The sequence below is a fragment of the Chaetodon auriga genome, chromosome 2, assembly GCF_051107435.1.
Source record: "Chaetodon auriga isolate fChaAug3 chromosome 2, fChaAug3.hap1, whole genome shotgun sequence".
Lineage (NCBI taxonomy): Eukaryota > Metazoa > Chordata > Actinopteri > Chaetodontiformes > Chaetodontidae > Chaetodon > Chaetodon auriga.
The window spans coordinates 15,101,460-15,127,197 of NC_135075.1; the positions used below are offsets into that span (position 1 = coordinate 15,101,460).

General features: G+C 42.6%; 2 protein-coding genes across 4 annotated transcripts; both read left to right on the forward strand.

Annotated features, from left to right (window-relative positions):
* erbb3a (erb-b2 receptor tyrosine kinase 3a) lies at positions 1 to 17,228 on the forward strand. 3 transcript variants are annotated; one of them, XM_076757194.1, is made up of 29 exons: positions 1 to 344; positions 6,816 to 6,973; positions 7,336 to 7,522; positions 7,891 to 8,016; positions 8,133 to 8,198; positions 8,429 to 8,547; positions 8,872 to 9,013; positions 9,168 to 9,281; positions 9,695 to 9,812; positions 9,950 to 10,023; positions 10,117 to 10,207; positions 10,384 to 10,401; positions 11,009 to 11,226; positions 11,315 to 11,447; positions 11,593 to 11,686; positions 11,848 to 12,002; positions 12,087 to 12,140; positions 12,246 to 12,387; positions 12,468 to 12,587; positions 12,688 to 12,786; positions 13,337 to 13,522; positions 13,641 to 13,796; positions 14,110 to 14,185; positions 14,318 to 14,464; positions 14,766 to 14,863; positions 14,991 to 15,182; positions 15,277 to 15,345; positions 15,434 to 15,695; positions 16,100 to 17,228. In XM_076757194.1, exons 1-29 carry the CDS (start codon positions 254 to 256, stop codon positions 16,879 to 16,881), a joined length of 4,287 nt encoding a protein of 1,428 aa, XP_076613309.1. In that variant the 5' UTR covers positions 1 to 253; the 3' UTR covers positions 16,882 to 17,228. The 3 variants fall into 3 exon arrangements, with proteins under 3 accessions (XP_076613309.1, XP_076613308.1, XP_076613307.1); XM_076757193.1 differs by having other exon boundaries at positions 14,994 to 15,182; positions 15,431 to 15,695; XM_076757192.1 differs by having other exon boundaries at positions 15,431 to 15,695; positions 16,100 to 17,227.
* A 1,046-nt stretch (positions 17,229 to 18,274) lies between these two features.
* On the forward strand, positions 18,275 to 25,250 carry pa2g4a (proliferation-associated 2G4, a). The gene is made up of 13 exons (XM_076757195.1): positions 18,275 to 18,484; positions 19,730 to 19,858; positions 20,139 to 20,244; positions 21,131 to 21,200; positions 21,302 to 21,394; positions 21,665 to 21,728; positions 21,951 to 22,029; positions 22,794 to 22,872; positions 22,980 to 23,113; positions 23,262 to 23,356; positions 23,452 to 23,579; positions 23,694 to 23,747; positions 23,848 to 25,250. The coding sequence occupies exons 1-13, from the start codon at positions 18,403 to 18,405 to the stop codon at positions 23,908 to 23,910; spliced, it is 1,176 nt and encodes a 391-aa protein (XP_076613310.1). The 5' UTR covers positions 18,275 to 18,402; the 3' UTR covers positions 23,911 to 25,250.
* Positions 25,251 to 25,738: the final 488 nt, after the last annotated feature.

The following is a 25,738-nucleotide window of genomic DNA, read 5'->3' on the forward strand; positions in this document are numbered from 1 at the left end:
TCCACACAGAGAAAACACAAACAGGTTTTCACTATCGGAGCGGATTTATTTCTTCATTTGAGTGGAAGAAGGCAAAGGAAAGGAACAAGGAAGCGCCGGACAATCGGGATTATATCAGCCACGGCGTCTAAATGGACTCCCTCGGATTGAAACGACCGAGGACGATTTTTGATGAGGAAAGGACGCGCTTCTTTTTGTTAATATGACTGTTATGTTTGCTTAAAACGCCACCAGCTCCGGAATTTGAGTGAGGATGACGACCGGCCTCATGAGGAAGGTGGAGCAGGTGCTGTGCGTCCTGCTGCTGTGTGCTCTCCAGCTCTGCAGCGCGCAGACACAAGAAGGTGGGCTCAACCACACACACATACACACACACACGCACAAGATCAACTTTTCTGTCCACTTTTTATACTCAAATAACCCCCGAACATCCGTCGACCTTTGCGCTGCACTTTGACAAATCCCCCCTAACACCTGGATTACGGCTGCTTACTACACCTGGTGCTCTGATGTAGGCAAACACCTGTCCTACCTCATAAACCCCAGACACCAGAACCTGTTCCGCACACGTAAAACTTGTTTGCACTGAGTCACCTGTACCTCTCCCACGACTCTCCGTGTGCTTTATCATGTATGTCTCAATTGTTTCAAGGTTTTTCGACAGTGCCCAACCTTTCACCGCCTGCTGACTGACGGTCAGCCCAAAAGATCTTTCCTTTGCAGTGGAAAACTTTAACTCTGTTTGATCGCCTTTTTCACTGTACAGTCAGTGGGGGGAGGAGTATTTCCATTTATGAAAGTAAAAGTGATACCACCATGATGTAAAAATACTCCAAAGTCTTTCTTTAAGAGACCTAATGAAAGTAAACAAGTGATAACAAAATGTATTGATGAACAGTATTTTGAATGTTGAAGCTGGTTGAAGTGAAGATGACTTCAGCTGTTTTGTATACTGTTGGGTAATCTACAAAAATGTATTCAATTTTTAGAAACTGATCACAGGTTTTGTATGAAAATATTATCTTGAAGTAACTAGGGCAGTGACTAATGATTATTTTCATTATGCAGCAGTCTACCAGTTGTTTTCCAGATTAATGGATTAATCATTTGATCTATAGGAAATTAGAAAAAAGTGAAAAATACCCGTCATATTTTCCCAGAGCGAGGCTGATATCTTAAAATTGCTTGTGTTTGAGTCCAAAACTGAAAGATATTCAGTTCATTATCACATAAGACGAAGAAAAGCACACAACAGAGGACTGGAGTTTAGTAATGTTTTGTATTTTTGTCTGAAAAAAAATGATAAAGAGATTATCAAAACAGTTACACATTAATATTCTGTCGATGGACTGATCGATTAATCGATTGATTCCTTCAGTTAGTCGCTAGGTGTGACTCAAATAAAAGCACTGAAGTAAAAACTAATACAGTACTTCCCCCTGAAATATAGTGCAGTACAAGTAGAAAGAAGAATAACTTGGAAAGTATGTCAAAACTGTACTTGAGTGCAGCACTCAAGTGAAATGCACTTTGTGACTTTGCAGCACTGAGGGCAGTGATGTGTTTGAGGCAGAGAGAGGTGTTGTGATTTGAATCGCAGTGAGACTCTGTGAACTTTGACCTTGTGCTCTTGCTGCTGTCACCTGGTGGCAGGTGAATGGAGAGGCGCTCCGAGTTTGAGAAAAACAATGTGGACATGAGCTCATAGATCTTAAGGCAGCTGATCCTCAGGTGACAGAGCCTTGTGCAGTAACCAGGCAGGTATAAAAGATGTGCTGTTGTTTTTTTGAGGTAGAAAGGTGCACCTGTACGCCAACCTTTGTATCAACATATCAGCCGTAACATATGAGGTTAATTGGCCAGCCATAATGGAGTAACTAAGGGTAGTATAGTTTTGACATGAAGTGAGGCATTCAGGGTCTTTTTACTTCAAAGCCAGTTGTCATTTTAGATCCTTGCTGCATTTTTCTGCACGAGTTTGACTATGAAGAGAAAACAGTGTAAGAGGGACACGCATTACACAAACATGTTCAAGCTGTATTTAAACATCACAGTGATTACCAACTTGTAGAACTTTCATTTTCAAACACAGCAAGGACAAGTGAATTTCATTTCCACAAAAATAATCCTCATGACACACCACAGGATGCATCAGTGGGGTCTCAGCTTGTAAGAGCTCAAATTGATTTCACATCTTTGGAGAAAACAATAACAGGTGGTGCCTCTTCAGTGTGCTTCTGTACTTCTACAGGTGTGACATCCAAGTATAACTGATGTGTCAAAAAGCAAATATGCAGTTGCTCCCGTCGCCAAAGCGTGACGTTATACAACTCCCCTCATTGGCCATGGCCTGCTCACTAAAGCTTGAAGGAGCAGTCCCTTACACCGCCAGTTCATTTGTACACAACCTCTGGCTGTGAACCAGTGAAAGCACCATGAAATGAATAGTTCATGTGCTCAGGTGCTTGTCTTTGTGTTTGCATGTGTGTGTGTGTGTGTGTGTGTGTGTGTGTGTGTGTGTGTGTGTGTGTGTGTGTGTGTTTTTGTGTGCGTGCTCACCTGCCAGGTATGCAGTAATCTCTGGCCATCCTGTGCCAAGTTTCTGTTTACCTCAGTCTCAACCGCTTTATTGAGCTTGTTTATCTCCTCCTCCCTCTTTTCTTTTCTTCCTCTCCCTCTTTTCTTTTTGAGAATTGAAACCCTGGTAACAGACGAACGAAAATAACAGCTGAACCTGATCCGTGTTGTGTTTTCGTCATGTGTTGGGTTACGCTTCGCTGCCGAGGACAATGACACCATTTTGCTTTGAGTTCATGTGCAGTATATGATAGTAATAGAATAAGTAGACATAGTGCAGTGTCTGTGAAGCGTGACACAGACAGTGATGTGTCAGTGCAGACACATCTTGATACACTACAACACTTGTTTTGGACTCTTTCAAAATAGGGCCATTGTTTGCTTGTGCTCGTGTGTGTACGTGTGTGTGTCGACTCTCAACCCTCCACCCCATTCCTTTTTCTCCATCATCCATCTGCCAACACTGAAAGTCCTCCTTTGACAGAGAAAACCCACTCGGCCTGTTGAGATTTTCAACTTCCACAGCTGCAGCTTGTGCACAGACTGTTTGGCTGACATACCATTTTGTCACATACTGTGTTGCATGTGTCCACACCGGTTTGCCACCTTTGGAGTGGGTTGTGCCTCCGCTGTATGCATACTGCACATACTGTTGTGTGTTGAAGGTTCTTGATATTTCACAAGATTTCAACAGCTCAAGTCATCCACTGATAACACTGCGTAGATAAAGAGTGCCACCCTTGAGCAGCTCAAAACCTGACAATGTCTCGATTGAACGGCTTTTAATGAGGAAAAGTCTCTGAAAACAAATTCATCAAGACTTAGTCATGGCGGCTCAATGTGATAACCCTGAGATGGAGCAACACACAGAAATGCTTGTGTGAGAGCATGCATGGCTGTAAATGTTACAGATAGCACGTCCTGTGTCACTGAGGGGGTCCTCCACTGATTTCACTTGTGTAAAGTTGATGGACTTTGTTATGCTGTGTTTACATAATTATGAGGAGCCAAGTGAAAAAAAATAATGTTCACATCAGCCTCTTAATTTTAAGTCTGTAATTTCTGACAGCTGTGATATCTTCCATTGATGAAAACAACAGAGAATAGACAAGAAGCTAGTGGGAAATGGCTGCAAAGCTGCCAATGCTGGCAGTTGGATTGAATAATATATTAAAGTTTGACATTTTGGCAGGGAGCAGTCCTGGAGTTTGGTCGTTTGGCAACTCCTCAAAGCCAACACAGTGTGGCACATGACCCACAGTGAAACGGCTAATTGTTGTTTTATACAACGGTTACCCTGCCATTTCTAATGTGTTAAGTAGTGAGCTTTAGAGGTGCTGGAAGGTGGATTTTGGCTTCAGGTGTCAGCTGTAGCTTCACATATAACAGATCAAAATAGATGGCCCGTTTGAAACACAGGGTTTCTGTTAAAATGTCTTTGTCTCCTCAAGGCCTGATGACATCATCATGCGTCCAGGTTTGAAGATATTAAATCACCTGAGCCTCCAGCCGAATCCAACGCGAATCGTGTTTGTGTGGCTTGCCAAATCTAAAATGACATTTAAAGAAATTAAACACGGTGTGTCTTCCCAGAAACAATGTCCTGGTCAGACTCGATGGTCCACAGACGCTGCTGTTATGAGTGAGACATTATTTCTGAAAAGGACGCCTTGAGACGTAAACAAAATTCCTTTCACCTCTGTCGTATTGTGCTGGTGCACAGGACTTTCCTGACAAGATATTTAAAAATATCTTCAGATGAAACCAAAGCTATCTGCATGCTTAGACACTGTGCAGCGGGGAAATGAGTGTTTCTTTGATTGGAGTGAACTGGACTTTAGTATTGGTTCATGCAGAGACAGTTCTTGTGAACTCGCTGTTAAATCTTAATCTACAAAGTCTCTTATCAGGACTTTATAGATGTTTGACGTTGTCACTCTCTCCCTCTCTCTCTCTCTCTCTCTCTCTCTCTCACACACACACACACACACACACACACACACACACTGTGATTTGAGTCCCCTGCTTGTGCTGTGATGTTAATAATCATTAGCCTTTTTATGCCCTCGTTGATCCTGTTGTTCTGCTGCGCTCTATCTTGACTCTGATGTCAGCAGATGGAATGTGTTTGTGTGCTGAACATACCTTGTGTGTGTGACCTGCTGGTGTGGTGTGATTTAACACGCACTCCTCAGATCCAGGTACGCCAAGATCAACAAGTATGATGTGGACTTTAATTCCTCACTTAATAGTAAATAAGAGCTGACTGGGTTGATGATTATGCTTAGACTGAGGTTAAAGCGTCAGTGCGGCCAAATTACGAAACATTTCACAAACAAATATTTCTCAGACATTTTCATCATTACCTTTAGTGGCATCTAGCAATGTTTAGAGTATTAGAAATTAGAAATCTTAAGTAACATGTCTAACAGGAAGAGGAAATAATGCCTGCAAATTGTTTTCTGTGGTTTATCCAGAATAAATGTGACTACTTCTGGACACACATGTTGCTGTTGATATTTGTTTTGTCGTGAAATTAATTGGTATTCACCTTCAGCGTAAAAGCAAAAGAACTCAAGGGTAGATAATCACAGAATATTGATCAAATAAAACCCAAAGTGAAGAAATGTGTTTTTAAGGCTAAAGTTCAGTTAGTTGGCAGGAGATGAGCAAAGCCTTTTGTTGATGCAGATTTATACTTCATGGCCAAAAGTATGTGGATGTTCAAATGAAACACTGGGGATTAATGTGCTGCTGTAACAGCAACCACTTTTGTGGGAAGGCCTTCCACAGGATTTTGGAGCCTGGTTGTAGAGATTTGCTCCCATTCAGCCACAAGAACAATAGTGAGGTCACAAACCGATGATGGATGGCAGGATTTCCAATTCATCCCAAAAATGTTGAATATGTTTGAAGTCAGGGCAGACCAGTGAAGCGCTTCCTCACCAAAGTGGGAAAACCATTTCTTTATGGATTTCACTTCGTGCACAGCGTCATTGTTATGTTGAAACAGACTTTCTCCAAATCTACTGCCTCACAGATGGAAGCTCACTGTTATTGAAATTATTGTGAGCGGCGACCCCTCACCAAAACTATGTGTACATATCGTGTATTTATGTGTATAGTGTTTGTATTTTTTGGAAAGTCGATGCAACATGTGATTGAGATCACCGGTCATGGTTCAATTGTCCGTCCCTCCGGCTGTCTCTTTCTTCCATTTTCTCTGCTGCTTTTCCTCCTGTCTGACATTTGAATAGCAAAGCAGCTTTCAAGCGACGCTGAATGGCTGAACTCCCACAGACCATAAACAAGGCCTCGTATGTTTGTCTCAGAGGAGGACATGCCCTGTATACAATCCTCAGCTTGTTAAGCACTGTTACAGAACATTCATTGATATTGAGCAAAGCAAAATAGCTTGTAGTAAATGGCATAAAACACTCTTTATGAGGGCTTACGCTGTTTCCTCATTAATGCTTTAATAGAACGTGCATAGTTTTATTTTCATTTAGATACTGCTGCATGAACATGAAATGCGACAGCTGTAAAAATTGTCTGTAAAACGCAGTGACTGAGAGAATGTGATTTGTACTCGGGAAATGCAGAGAGCTGAAGTCATGACGTCACATCAGGGCTAGCCTCTGTTCCATTAGCTTCTGTAACTCCATACAAGCTGTAATTCAGCATTTCTTTCACTGGTCTGTATGAAAATGAAACATGTACCTGAGGTGTACTTTCCATGTTCTTAGACAAATCACCATCCACCACAGCAGTTGCTATAAGAAACTGAAACCTTTGTAATCTCTAACAGAGTTAGACAATAATTGCTTTGTGAGCACAGAAAAACTACAGCTCCCTTCAAAGGTCTGCACGCAGGCATGTACTGGTACTTATATCACTTAGCACTGTCACTTGGTTTTGTCCATATCCATAAAACATAAAAAAGTAATTTTTTAAACTTTCTGAACTCTACATCATTTCCTAAAAGAGCTGGGCGTTGTAGCTTTTATCAAACGTGACTCAAACAGGAGTAAATAGTGTATCTGTTGGGGACTAGTTTCAGCTGCAGGTTAATACACATTGGGGTGCTAGTGAGTATTTACAAGAGCAGGACAGTGTCCATGTTCATGGTGATGAAGGAACGTGTCATGCAGTGTAATGGTGTGACTTACTGTCGAGTTTCTAATCAGCTCTGACATTAAAGACACTCATTAACAAGAGTTCATCCTTTGCTATTCCAGTGGTGGTTTGTTCAGGCACCCAGAATGTTCTGAGCATGACGGGAAATTCAGGGAACCAGTACAACCGGATGAAGGAACTGTACACCGGCTGCGAGATTGTGATGGGCAACCTCGAGATTACAATGATGGAGCACACCAGAGACTTCTCCTTCCTGCAGGTAAGGCTTTGAACACACAAAAACAAGTCTATAGAGTGCACATTACCGGCACAGTATGTGTGTCACTGAGAAGAACTGTATAGTAACCAGTCCAGACGGGGATGTGAATCAACCTGAAGTCAGAAACAAAAACAAGCTGTTTATTACTGTCTATAGTGAATGATGTGTCTATGTCAATTGCACAATGAGCTCATTTACTGAATGTCCCCTTCCAAATCCGTCACTGCACTACAGTCATGGTGACTAACCACACAAGCAAAACACGCCTCTGCTGCTGGGTTGTGACCCTGATTATCTATGACTAACCAAAAAAAACCAAGCTACCAGTATTTTATTTAATTTCCCTTTCTTTAACCCTGCAGTCTATTAGGGAGGTGACGGGCTACATCCTGTTCGCCGTCAACGAATTCAGCCACATTCCTTTGGACCACCTGCGTGTCATCAGAGGCACCACACTCTATGAGGGCCGCTACGCTTTGGCTGTGATGGTCAACTACCAGAAGGAAGGGCAGTATGGCCTGCAAGAACTGGGCTTGACACACCTTACAGGTACGCAGGAAGTCACGCACGTTAGTGTGTTTAAGTGTGGGAGGCAGGAGTGTAGCAGATAAGCGCTCAGCCTGGATGTGACACTTGGTTACTGTTGGAGCTCTCACACCCACACAGTGCAGCCACACCCTCACCTGTCGTCGGACAGCAGCAGTCGCTCTGATGTGAAGTCCCTGGAATGTCTCATGTGCTCAACTGCTCAACTGCCAGTGTAACATGAGCTTCAGCTCATTATCCTGAGTTTGTACGTGTTGTAGTAAAGAGCGAATGGCAGAGCTCGATGGGATGAGTCATGGGCCTGCTGGGGCTTGCTTTGCCGATTGTCTTTCCCTTTCCCTGTCTTTTAAGTGTTTGTGTGCTACCCACAGAGATACTGGAGGGAGGAGTCAAGATCATTCAGAACAAGTACCTGAGCTACGCCCCGCAGGTGAACTGGCTGGACATAGTGAAGGATGGAACAGCTGATATTATGATTGAAAGCAACGGGCCTGAAAGTGAGTGGAAAGGATGCTAATGAATATGAGCATAATCACCTTCTATTTTGATGTCAGACATTAAAATCTGATTAAAATGCAAAAATGCATGTACTGATAATGAAATTATATTTCAGAGCCTTGCAATGAAGCATGTAGAAACGTCCCATGTTGGGGTCCAGGAAATGACACGTGCCAGATCTGTGAGTGACATCAGCATCTTCCCATGCATCAGTTCTGGAGCACCTTAAAGATCAGCTGCATATGTATTTTAACCAAGATAACCATGTTGCACATGTAGGGATGATGTATGAGTGGGCATGGAGGGTACAATGAACGACAGAAAACACACTATGAAGGGGTGCTTTGGTTTAAAAAAAAGTTTGGAACCACTGCAAATGAAGAAATTAACACTTTCTCAACTTTCTTGCAGTGACAAAGACTGTGTGCGCCCCTCAGTGTAACGGCCGATGTTTTGGTCGAAACCCGAGCGAGTGTTGCCACATTGAGTGTGCTGGAGGCTGCACTGGTCCCCTGGATACAGACTGCTTTGTGAGTCTGCAGCTTCAAATACATCTTTTATTCACAGGAGATGTTTTGGCATGTTGCAGTAGGAAAAGCACAGGTGTAAATGATAAAACTGATGATGACTGAATTCCATTTAGCTGCTTCAGCTTCAGGGGCTTGCTGGTACTGTGCCACGCTGTCACACTGCCATGGCTGACTAGGAGACTTAAATACAACACAGTCATTGTTAATGTTATTAGTAACACCTGCACTTTTCCTGCTATGACAAGTCAAAGTGTTGTGAAAAAGGTCTGTCATAAACACAAATCTATTAGCATGCTGCTGACTGAGTTATATGATGTTTTACAGGCTTGCAGGAACTTCAACAACTCCGGCTCTTGCGTGCCTCTGTGTCCCCAGACCCTCATCTACAACAAGCACACATTCAAACTGGAGCCCAACCCCAATGCCAAGTACCAGTTTGGCTCCATCTGTGTGGCCCAGTGCCCCAGTGAGTCCCCACCCTCGCTGCTTTACAGCCACATGTTCATACGGACTCATAGTTTTCACACAGTTGCACAAGTTGCATTGCACACTAATGTAAAATACTTGTATCTTAACCTGCTCATGTGGTCATTTGACACATTTTTTGTTCTTTTTTCCAGCAAACTTTGTGGTGGACGGCAGCTCGTGTGTGCGCAGTTGCCCGTCTGATAAAATGGAGGTGGAGAAAAATGGAGTAAAAAGGTGTGAACCCTGTGGAGGCCTCTGTCCGAAAGGTATTTAAGAAAATTCAACTGGTGCTTGGCAAATCATTCAAGTCAGTCATTTCATGGAGCTAGCAGTGTAGTAGTAGTGCCAGTAAAAGTTCTGCAAGATATCACTTAATTAAAGTGCAGAGATACAATGAAAAAAAGCTGGAGCTGATTGAGAATGAGCTGATTTTAACTGCTTCGTATGCTGAATGTTATGCTGTCTGGGCAGTTTAACCTAGAAAACGATCAGATTTTATTTGTTAATCATGTGTTTTGTATGTAAAATCTTAAGTAACTGCGCTGTAGCTGTGAAATAAATGCATTCTAGTAATAAGAGTGGCTTCAGGTACTTTCCGCCACCAAATTTTCCACTGCTTGGTCCAAGTTGACACATGACCTTATCCTTTTCTTCCTCCTCTTTGTCATCTTCCTCCCAGCTTGCCATGGCACAGGAAGTCCAACCAGACAGACTGTTGATGCTCTGAACATTGACAGTTTCATAAACTGCACCAAGATCCAGGGCAGTCTGCACTTCCTGGTGACTGGAATCAAAGGGTAAACCTATAACAGGTTTTGTGAGATACGACAGAGCTTTTAGTGTATTAAGTAGGTTATTAAGTATTTTCATCTGTGCTTTATGGATGCTTTTTGCAATATGCCTTTATCTTTCCCTCGTTTTTCTCTCTTCAAAGTGATGATTACAATGGTATTCCTGCCCTCAATCCGGAGAAACTGAAAATCTTCAACACTGTGAGGGAGATTACAGGTGTGTGTTTGTGTGTTGTGTTTGGTTTTAATGCCACGTCACAGTGTTTGCAGTCCGGTTAGAGCCTCTGACACACAATCTTCCTAATTTCAGACATCCTCAGTATCCAGTCGTGGCCTGAAAACATGTCTGACCTGTCAGTCTTCTCCAACCTCCAGACAATTCAGGGCAGGACACTGTACAAGTGAGTGGTTGTTTTTTGCCCCTGACATTGTTTTTGTTTTTCTTGTTGACTCAGGTCATGACACTATCATGTTATTGTATCGTTCACTGCATCGCAGACTAAACCGTCCCTGATCTGATGGACTGAATCTGATTGTCTTTTGTATCTATCTCTTACCTCATTTTTACCCCATGTAGAGGAGTGAGCTCTAAAAGGTACAGTAAATATTTCACATGGCCGCCTGTATCTGCCTCTTCATGTACGCCGTATCAGTTTGAAATGGTTTGACTTGGTTTAGATATTATTATTCCATATTAATCTTAGAGGGCATATTCATTACTGGGGTTGTGTGATTGAGTTGGTGATGGGTTCAACTCTTTAATCGGTTCATCTGGTTTACTTGCGTGCTCTTTCTGATTTAAGGTGGTCTTTGGCTGCAAAATTTGGGAATCTGGGAGTCTGGTTGTGTTCATGGAAGCAAAGAAAGGACATAAAGATTTCAATAACTGTGAAATTTAACCATCACGGACTAAAATTTACATACCACAGAGTTTATGCTGTAGTTTGAAATAGTTTACAATGAAAATAAATATGAATTTATGCAGATTGTATTTCTCTTTGAAATTTCCAGTAGTATTGTGCAATTGCAAATATTCTCGTCTCATTTCAAACCTCATAAATTCAAAAAGATGGCCTCCAAAGTGAAATATTCAGCTGCCCACAAAATTCCTATTATTAAGTCCTTTCTTTGCTAATATAGTTATATCACACTATTGGAGAATATCCATTTCTAACACATCTGTTCACCGCCTGTTGTTTCAGGGGCTACTCTCTTATGGTGGTGAAGATCCCCTCTTTGACCTCCTTGGGGTTACGCTCGCTGCGGAAAATAAACGATGGCGGCGTCTACATCACAGGAAACAAGAAGCTCTGCTACCATAACACTGTCAACTGGACTCGTATCTTGACCGGCGGCTCCCGACCACAGCGGCGCCAGAAGGACAAAGACGTGAAGGACAACAGACCAACAGCTCAGTGTGGTAAGTGAGGGTGGATCATTTGGAAGCAGCTCCCGTTCAGTGTTGATGATGATGATGCAGTAGTTCTTGTTCTGTTCATGTTCTGCAGTCAGTGAGGGCCGTGTGTGCGACCCCCTGTGCTCCTCTGATGGCTGCTGGGGTCCGGGGCCAAACCAGTGCGTGTCCTGTCAGAAATACAGCAGGGGAGGAACTTGTGTGTCAGACTGCATGTTCTTAACCGGGTCAGTAATATGAATTATAATTTTGACAGTGTTTGCCTTAATGTGAGTAATGTTTGCTGTGGTGTAGCAGTCCTAAAGTGCTTCAATCTTATCTGCAGTCTGTTCAAAGAATTTGAAAGTGAGTAACCTTTTGCTCTGAATGCAGGGAGAGGCGGGAGTTTGCCACTCAGTCAGGGGAGTGCATGCCATGCCACCCTGAGTGTAAGGTCCAGGAGGGAAAGGAGACCTGCACAGGCCTGGTATGGTCTTCTCTATTTTCTTTCACTGTATAGCTGCCACCTAGTGGCTTTACCGTAGATACCGTATAGAGCAATTAAGCCCCATATTGCCACTGACTGTGAACAATTGTGTTCTCTTTTCAAATTGTCTGTGATCTTAAACCGTCTCTCCTTGTTTTAAGGGGGCAGATCAGTGTGTAGCATGTGCCAGACTGCAGGATGGTCCACACTGCGTCTCCTCGTGTCCTGAGGGCGTGATGGGAGGGGAGGAAGTCATCTTCAAATACCCCAACAAGCAAAGTCGCTGTGAACCGTGCCACGTCAACTGTACCCAGGGGTAAGGACTGACTTCTGCTTTCTCTGTCTGTATTCCTACGTATGCTCATTTCAAATTAATCTCTTTTTTGTGTTTTGAGTTTAGATGCTATGGACCAGGTATTGGAGACTGTGTTGGGTCATCCCGCTACATTTCTGGGTAAGTTGCCTCTCAATCCGCCTTCTTTTAAATAGTGGAGACATTATGATTCAGTATAAAGTGCTGACAATGTGGCATCTCTTCTTCCTCTTCATCTGTCATTAGACAAGCGACCACATTCATCGTACTTGGAGCGATTGCCCTTCTCTTCATTTTGTTCTCTGCTTTCGTGCTAACTGTCCTCTACCGCCGAGGTCTCGCCATTCGTCGCAAGCGAGCTATGAGGAGATACATGGAGAGCGGAGAGGTCAGTCTGAGTGTGAAGTCCTCATGATGCTGTCATGCTTCGGTTAAGTTTGTGTTGACAAGTTCTCTACGTGCCTACAGAGCTTTGAGCCTCTGGATCCTGGAGAAAAAGGGGCTAAAGTCCATGTTCGGATCTTGAAGCCCACTGAGCTGCGTAAGATCAAGCTGCTGGGTAATGGAGTGTTTGGATCGGTGCATAAGGTAATGATGATTCTCTACATGATCATCCTCGTGCACATCAGGTATTTGTTTGGCAAACTATGAGTCTGTCTCTTGAACAAATCTGTTTCTTCCCTCACAGGGCATTTGGATTCCTGAGGGCGATACAGTGAAGCTTCCTGTGGCCATAAAAGTGATTCATGATCGCACTGGACGGCACACCTTCAATAAGATTACAGATGTAAGAAAATGTGACATAAAGGAAATTTATTTCGTGTATCAATGGCTCACTGATGGTAGGCTTGAGAGGTGGCTCTGAAAGGTTTGCAGCTTGCTTCTTTGCAGAGTCACCTTGAATTCACAGAAGTTGCAATGGATTCTTTTGGCAAACCCATAATAACGTGACAAACATGACTTCAGGAAACTTTTAAAATCACTTCTGCAGCACTTCTCTGCTGGTGATCTGTGTATGTGCATGTACTCATTTTCTCCACAACATAACTGAATACACTGAATATTGGCCATGTGATGATTATTCATTTGTAATATGGTGAACGTACAGACACATCTATTATGTTGCAGAACCTTGAGAAGTTTAAAAGGTGTGTATGGACACCTGCATTCCTCATGACGAGCAATCCTCAAACTTTTCAGAGCCATCTGTCTACACGAAGAGAATATTTTATACTTAAACATTAGATTTTCATTGGAGTATTCCTTTAAAACCTGAATTAAAGGTTGGCATTTCTTTTTAATAATCCTCCATGATTGAACCTAAATGCTCGCTGCAGCATATGATGACGATGGGAAGCTTGGACCACGCTAACGTTGTCAGGATCCAGGGTATCTGTCCTGGAGACAGCCTGCAGCTCGTCATGCAGCTCAGCAGCCACGGCTCTCTGCTGGAGCACGTCAGGAACTGCAGGAACAAACTCAGCCCGCAGAGGCTGCTCAACTGGTGTGTTCAAATGGCGAAGGTAAAGGACCAACCTTTTTTTTGTGTGTCTGCACATGTGTAAGCTATTTTTTTGCACATTTGCACGTGGTTTGGTGACAGCCCAGGCAATGAAAAGCATTGTTGCCCTTTCTCATCAGGGTATGTATTACCTGGAGGAGAACAGGGTCGTCCACAGGAACCTGGCCGCCAGAAATGTGCTCCTGAAGAACGGTTACACCGCCCAGATCTCCGACTACGGCATTGCAAACCTGCTTTATCTAGATGACAAGAAGTACTTTTACAACGAGGTTAAGGTCCGTGGCCTGCCAGAACAGATAAACAAATGTACACTCAGTAAAATGACCAAAGTTCATTAAGAGAGCCAATGACATGGATTTATTTTGCACACTGAGAAACATTGCTCCTGTTTTCTCACATTCACTGAATACTGAAGTGACAAATACAGACATTTCTTTTAATTAAAGTGTTTCCATGAAAAAAAGTGCAATTTAATGGCACATCAGCCAGTGATGTTCTCATGTTTTCACTGCTGACTTCTATTGGTCCAGCACCTTTAGGGTATTTGGATATGTGTGACTACTATGCATTGCTTGTTTACATTTTTAGGCACCAATCAAATGGATGGCTCTGGAGAGTATCCTGTTTGGCAGATACACACATCAGAGCGACGTCTGGAGTTATGGTGAGTTTTAAACCACCTCACAAGTCCTAGTTTGGTTAAGATTATTTATGAGAACTGTAGTGGAGGTGTGGATGTTTCAGATGAACCAGTCATGCTGTTACATGCCTCACGAAATCTGTCACCTTCATTCAGGTGTGACAGTATGGGAGATGATGTCCTATGGAGCAGAACCATACACTACAATGCGTCCAATGGAAGTTCCTGATTTGCTGGAAAAGGGCGAGCGTCTGTCCCAGCCTCAAATTTGCACCATTGATGTCTACATGGTCATGGTCAAGTGTGAGTGCCTGTCTTCTACCCCTGTTTTAAGATGCTTTTTAGCCATGCTATAGCAGCATGGTGAGCATGGTTAACATTATACTTAATTAGCAATAACATTGTCCTTATGAGCATGTTAGCTGATAATGTTAGCATTTAGGTCAAAGCTTCAGCCTCGCAGAGCTGCAGACATGGCTGCGGACTCTTAGTTTAGTTCATATTGCATTTTAGTTAGTTTCAGATGCTTTTTATTGTGCATGAGTCTCAACAACTCTATAGAACTACGTGGCTATAAGCTATGGCTCTTATTTTTAATTTCCAGGTTGGATGATTGATGAGAATGTCCGTCCAACATTCAAAGAGCTGGCTAATGAATTCACCAGAATGGCCAGAGACCCGCCTCGCTACCTGGTGATCAAAGTAAGAAAGCCTGTGTGTTTATGCAGTACATGTTTTTTAATGTGGACTGAAATGTTCTGTTTATTGTGGAGCGTCGATAAAAGCACACAGGCGATACATTAATCTATGTCTCACCTCTGTCCGCCAGGAGGACTGCAGCCAGCAGGAGGCAGCCCCAGACGAACTCGCCCAGCGCAGTGCAGACCTGGATGACCTGGATGATTTAGACATCGAGATGGTAGACAAGGAGGATGCGGTGGTAGATGGCATAACTCCAGCTCCCCGTTATCTGTCTCAGTCCAGGACCCTCAGTCGCCTCTCAAGGATGGACACTCACAGAGTAAGTGATATTGCTTACTGTCACTTTTATGCCTGGAAAGGCCTCTTCTGTCACCTCCTGGTTCTAAATCTCACTTCTGTTTTTTCTTCGAAAGGTGGTTCTTAGTCCATCAAATGTGGCTGGATACCTGCCTATGACCCCAGGTGTTGACAACCCAGCACAGGTAGCTAAACACCATCATCAAACACCGTCATCCAGCTGTACTTTCTTACTCTTTACTGATAGCGGTCTGTTTGTGTTGTCTTCAGCAGGCGACGTGGCAGTCACGCTCTCGCCTAAACTCAGCCCGCACCGTGTCTGAGAGCTCAGAGGGCTGCGGCACAGCAGTGGAGCTGGAGATGATTGAGGACTTTTCTCCGGCAGGCAGCTTGAAGAGACATCGTCATCGTGAGGACAGTGCTTACGTGTCGCAGAGGGACAGCATGTCCGGCGGGCCACCAGAGTCACCATCACCAGACATGGAGGAAGAAGATCAGAATGGATATGTGCTTCCCGGAGACAGCCCAGAGAGAGGTAAGAGCATCGTTCTTATTTCTTACCTTTTGAAAAATGGCGCTAAATTAATTTATCCGGCTGCTGGAGGTAGCATCATACTTACCTGAGACATGAAAATGGTATCATTCCTCTCATCTAACTCTTTACAAGAAACCAAATAAGTGTAAGTGACAAAGTATTCACTTCATTATTTCTTTTAATGGTGCATAGTTAAATTTCCAACTCTTATAATATTATATTTTTGCTGTAAAAGAAAAGACGAAGGGGTAAAAACAAAAACAAACAAAAGAAGCCGTGCACATCTCAATATAATAACAAATGTGTTGGCAGAAAGACAAAAGCAACATACAGCTATAAGGTTTTTGATGACACCTTCATCAAGTACTGCAAACCTCACTTCATCCATTTTTCTTTTTTTTCAGAAACCCTACTTTCCATATCTCGAACTACTTCCGGCAGGATGGGCAAGTCTCATTCGGGGGGTCTGTTGGATGACCCGGATGATGAAGAATATGAGTACATGAACAAGCAGACGTGTGTGACACCTGTCTCGCCCAGGAACAACAGCCAATGGCTGAAGCCAAACAAGAAGCGCACCTCCTCCATATCATCATATATGACAGCATGCTCAGGTGACACCACACCATCTGTGGAGGTCTGGGGAAGTCACAACTCAGATTCAGAGCAGCAGGGATCTAATGAAGTCGAATATGAATACATGGACATCAGGGGAAATGAAAAGGATGAAAGCCCTCCAGCACATGACCTTCCTCCTCCTCCCACGCCAGCAAGGATGAGCAGAGACTTGGAGGATGAGCAGGAGGAGGAGGAGGAGGAGGAGGAGGATGAATATGTGGAGGACAGTAACTACCATTACACAAACAGACAGCCGAGGCTGCGACAAGCTCTTCAAGACAGGAAGGAGCTGGAGAAACAGGGAAGGGACAAGGACGAAGCGTATGAGTATGAGGACATGGACTGCTTTGCTACCCTGCCGCCTGGCGATGCAGTGGTGTACCAGAATGTGCAACAGGAACTGGAAGGAGCAGTAGGGGGCACAGAGGCACATCAATCTGGGTTTGAACCCTACGTAAAAGTGCGAGCAGGAGTCGGGATAGGGGAACCTGCAGCGGACAGATCTTTTGACAATCCAGACTACTGGCACAGCAGGATGTTCCTGAAGCCCAAAGCAGTGCCTACATGAAGAATATATTAAATCGTTTGAACTTCCCTCTGAGATGTATTCATGAAGGACTGGAAACAGGAAATGCAATCAAAAGCCATGTTGATAATGTAGCCTATGACACAATTTCAAAAACCAAAACTGACACTTTTTCACAGCTTTGTTATGGACTGGCATTATGTTGTGTATGTAGGCCTGTGATTTGGGGCATTTCCAGAAATAATAGCACTGAGTGTTGAAAACACTAACAGAAATTAACAGATTACAAGCTATATACTTTTCTGTTTACATTTTGAAATGAACAAAACTTGTTTTTGAGAACAAATTCATTCATTTGGAGGTTGGACCTTAATGTTTTGAGACCTCTTTTAATGATGAAATAAAGATGGAATACATTTTCTACTCAATAAAAATATTTTCAATATCGATTTGCATTTTTTTCTGACCTCTGAAAAAAAAGACTAGTTTTATTTTGTCCTCTTATGCTGTCTTTGCCATTATGGGGCTTAACAACCTTTAACACATATTCTTCTGTACATTGTGTGTATAACAGGGCCTGATTAACTGCCGAGGCACCACGGGCAAAAATGAGCCCTACTGAACCACTGCTCCTGCCACTCGTGCCATGATTTTAAGGTTTTTGGTGAACAGTGCAGCTTCTATAGTTCATGCAACCTTCTCATACAGCTGATAGAGTCACAATTCACAGTATCAAAACAACAGCCAGGTGCTCTGAACATGGAAATCCTGATCCTGTCCTTTGACTGCAGCTCAACAGGGAAACACAAAGAGGGACTTTTATACAAAGAGACTGTACTTTAGATACATTTTGATTTTTTTTTAAATTAATCAATTCTTTTTTCTTTTTTTTACAAGCGCTGTGGATTTTGGGACCATCACTTACGCTGGAAGCACAGTAAGATGAGATGTCTTAATGGCTAGTATAGATAAGAAGAATGCTTCTTTTATTCTTTATCTGGATCCCACAACAGCTTCACTGGTCTTTCTGGGGTCCACACACACACACACACACACATGCACGTACACACACACACACACACACACACACACACACACACACACACACACACATAATAAAAGAGACAACAATTTAAAATCACAGCACCAATAAAACAAGAAAATGCAATATAAGCCAATATAAAGATCAAAAAGTAAGTGGCATGATAAAACAATAAATAGCAGCTACCTACAATGAAAAACAACACTCTCACAAACACACTGCACCAAAACATAAAAAAACCCGAACATGTCCTCAGATACAAGATGGAAATCGTTAAAGAGCGACTTCATCGATATGTTTATTTGTAAGCATCCAGGCCGACACTTCAATTCCACATAAAATATGTCACGCTTCATTTTGGCGGGCTGGGCTCGCCGTGACGTCATGAGTGTCACAGTGTAGTGGGCGGGGCTTAGAGGGCAGCGGGGCGCCAGTGTTAGCAGCAGCGGTCAGAGCCGAACTGAACTGCGGGAAAGCGTCGCTGCGTCGGGCCGGCTAGCGACTGAAACTTCACTGCCAAGATGTCGGACGACGAGCAAGAGCAGACCATAGCCGAGGATCTGGTGGTCACCAAGTACAAGATGGGTGGTGACATCGCAAACCGTAAGTAAATTTAAACGAGTAGCTGTTGGGGTCTGGATGAGATGATCGGCTCCTTTCGGCCTGTCGTACAGCAGCTAACGTTAGTTTCCCCACACAGTAGCAGCCATGTGGTTTACATGCGAGCCACACATATGCTGTCTTCACTGGCTAGCTAGCTAGTTAGCTAGCAGGTGCAGCTGGTTCAGTTCTAGCTAATGCTAGCGCCTCTGTCCCGCTGCTCAACGTTGACGTTAGGCTTGACTGGAAGGACTGTGTGTCTATTTAACTATCTTTGGATGCTAACTAACCAGCTAACATAGCTCAGCCTGTTGCCCAGCACAGTCAGCTAGCTAAATGTTCAACGTTTGGAGCTGAAAGATAAGCAGGCAGCCTCAGATATGAAGCCACTTCAACGTTAGTTACATGGTCACGGCTCGCTATCTTACCACCATCACCAGGCGGAACTCTTTGTGTTAGTTTCTCAACTTTTGAAGGTGAAGCTCTGCGTAATTGACATAAAACATGACATGCTGATATACCTGCGACAGGAATAATATGAGGACTACAGTCCGCATGTTATTCAAACGTAATCCAGTTATCTTCTTGCATTCTGGGTGATTTGTAATATGACACTACTTAACATGAGTCATTCACTGAGAATAAATAATGACTTGCTTTAAATTAGGATATGACTAAAATCATATGTTACCATTTTGTGCCACTATATCAGTATATACTGTTAAATAAAGTATGTTTTCAGGGAAAAAGGAATCTGAGGATTTTACAGATAAAAATATCCAGCCAGTAATACATTTTTTTTTTTTTTTTTGCATATCACCACATTAAATATTTGACAAATCACATTAAGTCATCACATTGACGCCAAAATCGTATAAACATCAAATTTGCATTTTCAAGCAGTTCATTGCTGGCTGATTAAAGGAGGCTTTACTACAGTTCAAATGCTCTGATGGTAGACAAATCTATACTATACATCATCATCATCATATCAGCCAACCATTTTTTACAGTCTGACTGTCCTCTGCGCACTATTACCGAGTTGGACAATATTGACAGAATCAGATAATCACAGTAGTTTTGAGTCAGCTGACAGCTGATGGTGTTAAACAAATAACATAGTTAGCTTAATATCTTAGATGATATCTAGTCTCATTTCACAATATCAATACTGCATTGATTTATCTGCCTTCTCTGCTGTGCTCCCTCTTTTTCTCCCGTGAATCGTTTGCTGTTTGTCTCCTCCAGAGGCTCTTCGTCTGGTGGTGGAAGCAGCCAAGCCCGGGGTGTCGGTGCTGAGCCTCTGTCAGAAGGGGGATGCCTACATCATGGCTGAGACTGGGAAGGTCTTCAAGAAGGAAAAGGAAATGAAGAAAGGTGAGGCAAAGACCTGAGAGTCTGTTGTTATTCAGGTGGACCCATCAAGAAGAGTGAATATGCAGTCATGTTGGTAGTGTGTTTGTGTGCAAGTCCACATGACCTCAATTAGCCTTAATAACAGCAGGGATATTAAAACAACTAATATGGTGGCAGACTGTGACAGCCTAAGATCATTAGGTGATCCAAGTGTCAGTCATCCATCCTTGTACAGTGTTCTTGCTAAACTTGTGGATGATTTCCAAATGAAGACTTGGTGGTTCTCTTCTCCCTCTTCTAGGCATTGCCTTTCCCACCAGCGTCTCAGTCAATAACTGTGTTTGCCACTTCTCTCCCCTGAAGAGTGATCCTGACTACACACTTAAAGATGGGGATCTGGTCAAAATGTAGGCACCACGCTCTGCAATAATGTCACCTCCCTCTTCTCCCCCGTGTGTCTTGAGTCTCCCACTGTGTTGTCTTCCCTTCTTTACATGTGATATCTTGGCTTGTATGTGAGGGTTTTCTCTTCGCTGTTGGCTGTCTGCTTCATCAGTGAGGTCTCGTCTTCCTGTCTGTCCTCTGTGGCAAACGACAAGTAAGGTTGGACATTTTTGGAACAGACGTTTTTGCTTTTTGCCAAGGTGATATGTTGGATTTTAGCTTTGATGGCCACCCATCTGCTAAATCCAATTAATCACATTTTTCTAACGCAATGCTGGGCTTTGAAAGAGGAAGTCAGCTCATCTTAGTTGTTGTGTTGCCACGTATGTCTGCGTCCTGTAACGTCTTTTGTGCTTCGTGTCGATCTGTACTGCTTCAAAGATGTTTGTTTTTGCTCATGCTGATGTGGTTGCACACACAAGGTTTGTATGTTTGTCACTTTTCACACACTCCTAGCCAAACCCTCTGGCTGGGCATGTCTGTTCAGTTCATTACAGTCTGTCGTGCTGCTCCCTTGAATTCACAATAAGTCCTTCACTGTATTCCAGCTGATGTACGGCCAAAAAGCAATTCACCTTGGAGTATATCTTCCGTTTAATGGCCGTACCAGATTAAATTGTTTTAGTTTGGTCTCTTGCTATTGTTTAGTCTTTATTAGTTTCATTTTCCAAAGTGTGGGATAGTTGACATTTTGTCCTTGTCAAGTCGATTTGATTGATTCTGTCCTGTGTCAACATAAGTAATCTTGACAGCTGGGTGGCAGTTACACTAGCAAAGAATATGACGTGATCAGTTAAATTAGTTTCATTGTTATTTCACACTCTCTTCTTTTCCTCTTATTTTGTGTAGCGATCTCGGGGTTCATGTTGACGGCTTCATTGCCAATGTTGCTCACAGCTTTGTGGTGGGAGCCAGTAAGGTGAGAGCCTTTTTTAAAAAACGCTGCTTTAGTCCAGGTTTCACGTCCTCTCATGAGAGCCCAGCTTTAAGTCCTCTTCTGGCTGTGTCTTATTTCTGCAGGAGAACCCCGTCACAGGCCGGAAAGCTGACGTAATCAAAGCGGCTCATCTGTGTGCAGAAGCAGCTCTCCGCCTTGTTAAACCTGGAAACCAGGTACATGTCACCACTTCTGTGTGTGTCACTGAGTCAAATGTGTGAAATAGTCCTTCTCTGCTGCTGGTCCCTCCTCTCTGGATCCACTAGATGGAGAATATATGACATTATTGGCTATGGTTTGAATACAAACCAAAATGAAAAGTCATCTTCAGACTGTATTTCACCTGTTGGTGTTTTGCATGTTGGTTCTTTTTTATTATAAATAGGTCATTTGGTGGAAAACTGTATTTTGCACATGAAAGTAATTCATTTTTGTCCGTCTCTCAGAACACTCAAGTGACAGAAGCCTGGAACAAGATTGCTCAGTCATTCAAATGCTCACCAATTGAGGGTGAGTGTCTCATTAAAAGTTTGCGCCTGTCAGTGTGTTCACCTCGCGAGAGGATCATACTTGGATGACTTTCATCCTTAAAGTTCCTTCTTGAATCTCTTTAGATCTGTTTACGTAATATGAATCTGGTCACTATTGCAGATTCAGAACATGCAAGTGGACGTTTTCACTGAAATGGTTTACGTTTAGTGTTTTTAATACGCCTGCCTCTGTGTTTTAAAGGTATGCTGTCTCATCAGCTAAAGCAACATGTCATAGATGGAGAGAAGACCATCATTCAGAACCCGACAGACCAGCAAAGGTACTTTTGGGAAGGAAGGGAGGGAAATGTGATGCACTCGGTGGGTGGTTTGATTTTAAACCACAAAGACACTGTTCGACTGGAGCTAAACTGGAGTCTGTCACATTTTGTATCTGTGTACACAAACACAAGGTTTAATGATGATGATTTTCTTTCAATTTACCGTCTGCTGGTAAACTTGAGAATTTTCTGCTAACATCTAACCAGTTCGACCTGTGATATTTAAGGTCTGGTGTCGTTTTGAACAGAAATAGTGTTGGAATGTGACACAGTCGGTTACTGGGCATAAAACAGGAGCTGTCAACTCTCAGACAGACATAAACAGCCAAGCTGTGTATGGAAAGCGTCGATGCATTTTTTAAATTTTGTACGTAACCTTAATGACTGCAAACTTGACAACGTTAAGGGTTGGTCACCCAGTTCACAAAAATACATATTTCCTACTTATCCCTGTCTGGCCAGACAGTAATTTTCTGTTTGATGTGGTGAGGTTTGGAGATCTCTGCCTCAGACTTGTGCCACAGCACCAATATCATGGAAATGAGTGGAATTTGGTTTGTGGTGCTGAAACCAACCAACGACAATTACATTCAGGAAAACTCCACAGTAAATTGTCTCCGGTCACTGCAGTTCTTAAAACTATTTGCGGTACCGTCTGTGGATTATCCTGAAGACCTGATTTACTGTAACTATCTTGAGTGGCTTCTCCAAACTTGAGTATGAACAAAACATGTTCCTCATCTTTTCCACTGATTCATTTTCAGGAAGGACCATGAGAAGGCAGAGTTTGAGGTCCATGAAGTCTACGCCGTGGACGTGTTGATTAGCACCGGAGAAGGGAAGGTCAGTGTCTTCACTGTCCATAGCTGCAGAATGCGCAGGCTTCTGCTGTAGGTAGTAACCGTGTTAATGTAAAGAAGGGACGTTCACCCCCTGTTGTTTATAATTAGGCCAGAGATGGAGGTCTGAGGACCACCATTTACAAGAGGGACCCCAGTAAGCAGTACGGCTTGAAGATGAAAACTTCCCGTACGTTCTTCAGCGAAGTGGAGCGACGCTTTGATGCCATGCCTTTTACTCTTAGGTCTGACCACACTTTACACACTTTACATGTAGCCATTAAAATACACAGTCCACCACATGCTGAGATTGTAAATACATTGACAGCAAGTTGAATATTCACGTACTTTTGCATAAGCACTTGTTTAATACCACCATCCATTTTCCATCAGGGCGTTTGAGGATGAGGCCAAAGCCCGTCTGGGTGTGGTGGAGTGTGCCAAACATGAACTGCTACAGCCCTTCAGTGTGTTACACGAGAAGGAGGGTGAGTGTTTACTTCTCTGCTTATCATGTTTTTTTTTTACTTTTAACAGCTTTCACTGTTTTTATTTACCGCCGCCCCTCCCTCTGCGTCTTCAGGAGAGTGTGTCGCTCAGTTTAAGTTCACAGTGCTGCTGATGGCCAACGGGCCACACAGAATCACCAACGGGCCCTTCGATCCAGAGCTATACAAGTCAGAGCATGAAGTCCAGGATGCAGAGCTAAAGGTAGACTTTGTGAAGTCACTTGACTTTCATGGAGCTCCTTCGTCTCACACACACAAACTGGCTGCATTAAACATTTTATTCCCTTTACGCTGAAACATCTCTCCTCTTCCTTAGACTTTACTACAGAGCTCTGCGAGCCGTAAGACACAGAAGAAAAAGAAAAAGAAGGTGAGTTAATAATCTCTGTATACCATCAACAAAACTAGCACATATTCACTTTAATGTTCCCCCGTTCACTGATCTTGATGTCCCTTTTCACATCCCACAGGCCTCAAAGACGGCAGAAAATGCCACTGGACAGCCCACCGAGGACACAGAAGCCGTCGAATAAATGAATACTGCCTCTCCACACACGCAAGGCCGCAAAGAGAAGCAAGAGAAAATGTGACAAATTGCCCCAAACTGTCTGCCCGTTGTACACATAATAGAGTTGATTTCACAAATGATGATTTCATAAGATCTTTGGAATTAAATTAAAGATCCAGCACGGATGTTTAACCCTTTACTGCATTAGTTGAAAGTACCATAGAAAGAGTCTTGCTTTTTCGTTCCTGACTTGAGGAGGAAATGAAGAACATTTGCAAATACTTTTACATCTTTGAAAAGACTCGTTGCCAAATGGTGTGACTGGTGCCTGACGTTTAAACCTGAAGAATCTTCTGTCCTTTCTATCTGCAGCTGAACATTTCAAGTAAAACTCAAGCTTTCAGTGGGCATTAATGCAAATGGATCAGTCTCTGTTTGACATCCAGCTGCATGTGAAGGATTATTGAATGACACAAACTTGTGAATATTCATGAACTCAGTCTGTTTCCTTGAAGGCATCATGTATCTGAGGCTATCATGGATTCTCCAGTTGCTTGAGATGGTTCGACTAAATTACCTAAACTTGTTTATATGTAAACAAAATGTATAAAAAAAACAATATCCAGATACTTTATTGAAAGGTTAAAAAGCACTTTGTGACCTCTGGAGAGTGAGAGTTAGAATAAATGACGCTGAATTTTGTCATCCAGGTTATGAAACAACCGAGACCTTTAACATTTAAAAACTTTTTTCTGAACTACAGCATGCAGTAAAGGGTTAAATTCTACATTTGTCTCACTCACAAAATGACAACCTAAAAAGTGTAACATAATTGACGGTCAATTACAGGGACTGTAACATACTAGGTGGTATCAGAGTTCATGTAGTGAAGGTTTCTGGTTATGCTGTGTGACCATGTTTATGGATATAATGTTATAACCACACTAGATGTTTTTTAAAAGCAATAACCTGAGCAGAAGACTGGAATATTTTTAAGTATACAAGCAAAAAAAACACAGTTGTAATCAGTTTCACTTTAGGGAACAAAACTGCCACATTTACTGCCATTCCCCTTGAATTTTATGAAAAAGAGAGAAATCTTTGCGTTCCAGTTTTGAAAAACTTTTCTATTAGTGACACCTGTTACTTGCTTTACTACGTCATTAGTGTTGTGAAGCATGAAAGCTGAAGCTGATAAAGGTTTTATGAGCGTTTTTAGTGGAGTTGGACCAGTAAGAGATCAATTCAGGCCTGAGTTTCATCTTGAGGTCTGAGACAGTGTTGAGAAAAGAAAAACTCTGCTTTGCAGCTCCGTCAGCGGGCAATTGAACTTTACACCTAAAGGAATAAAAGCATTTTCATACATTTGTCTGTTTTCTGTGATGTTTTTTCGTTCAGTATTTGAAATGCCTGCAATGAAATCATAAGTTCAGACATTGTGTTGGTGACAGTGTAGTTGAAGGAGAAGAAAAGAGATGCAGCATCAGCCAATAAGGTGGAAGATCAGACTTCTTTATGGCAACGCTGGATAAGAAGAAGAAGAAGAATATTTATAGGATATTTAGGTGTTTGACCTTTGCATCAGTGAAAAAGTGGGTATGTAATTTGATGGTTTTTCCAAACACTTGTTTTTATCTGTTTTTCCAATGACTTGACCACATCATGATAGACATTCAAAGCACATACACCTCAACAGAGGATTTAATCAATATCATCCTTAAGCATCAGGATGGTTTTGTGCATAAATCATTTTTACATTAAATTAGTTATATTATGATCAGTTAGAAAGAAAACAAGATTTTGATATTAAAACAGATTTTGATTTAAAAAATCTCATCATAAGGTAAATTTAG

Coding starts and splice junctions, on each gene's coding strand:
- erbb3a (XM_076757192.1), top strand. CDS start 254: ATGACGACCGGCCTCATGAGGAAGGTGGAGCAGGTGCTGTGCGTCCTG. Junction 12,588..12,687: donor TGTTTGGATCGGTGCATAAG/GTAATGATGATT, acceptor CTTCCCTCACAG/GGCATTTGGATTCCTGAGGG. Junction 15,346..15,430: donor GTGTTGACAACCCAGCACAG/GTAGCTAAACAC, acceptor TGTTGTCTTCAG/CAGGCGACGTGGCAGTCACG.
- pa2g4a (XM_076757195.1), top strand. CDS start 18,403: ATGTCGGACGACGAGCAAGAGCAGACCATAGCCGAGGATCTGGTGGTC. Junction 18,485..19,729: donor GGGTGGTGACATCGCAAACC/GTAAGTAAATTT, acceptor TGTCTCCTCCAG/AGGCTCTTCGTCTGGTGGTG. Junction 19,859..20,138: donor GGAAAAGGAAATGAAGAAAG/GTGAGGCAAAGA, acceptor TCCCTCTTCTAG/GCATTGCCTTTCCCACCAGC.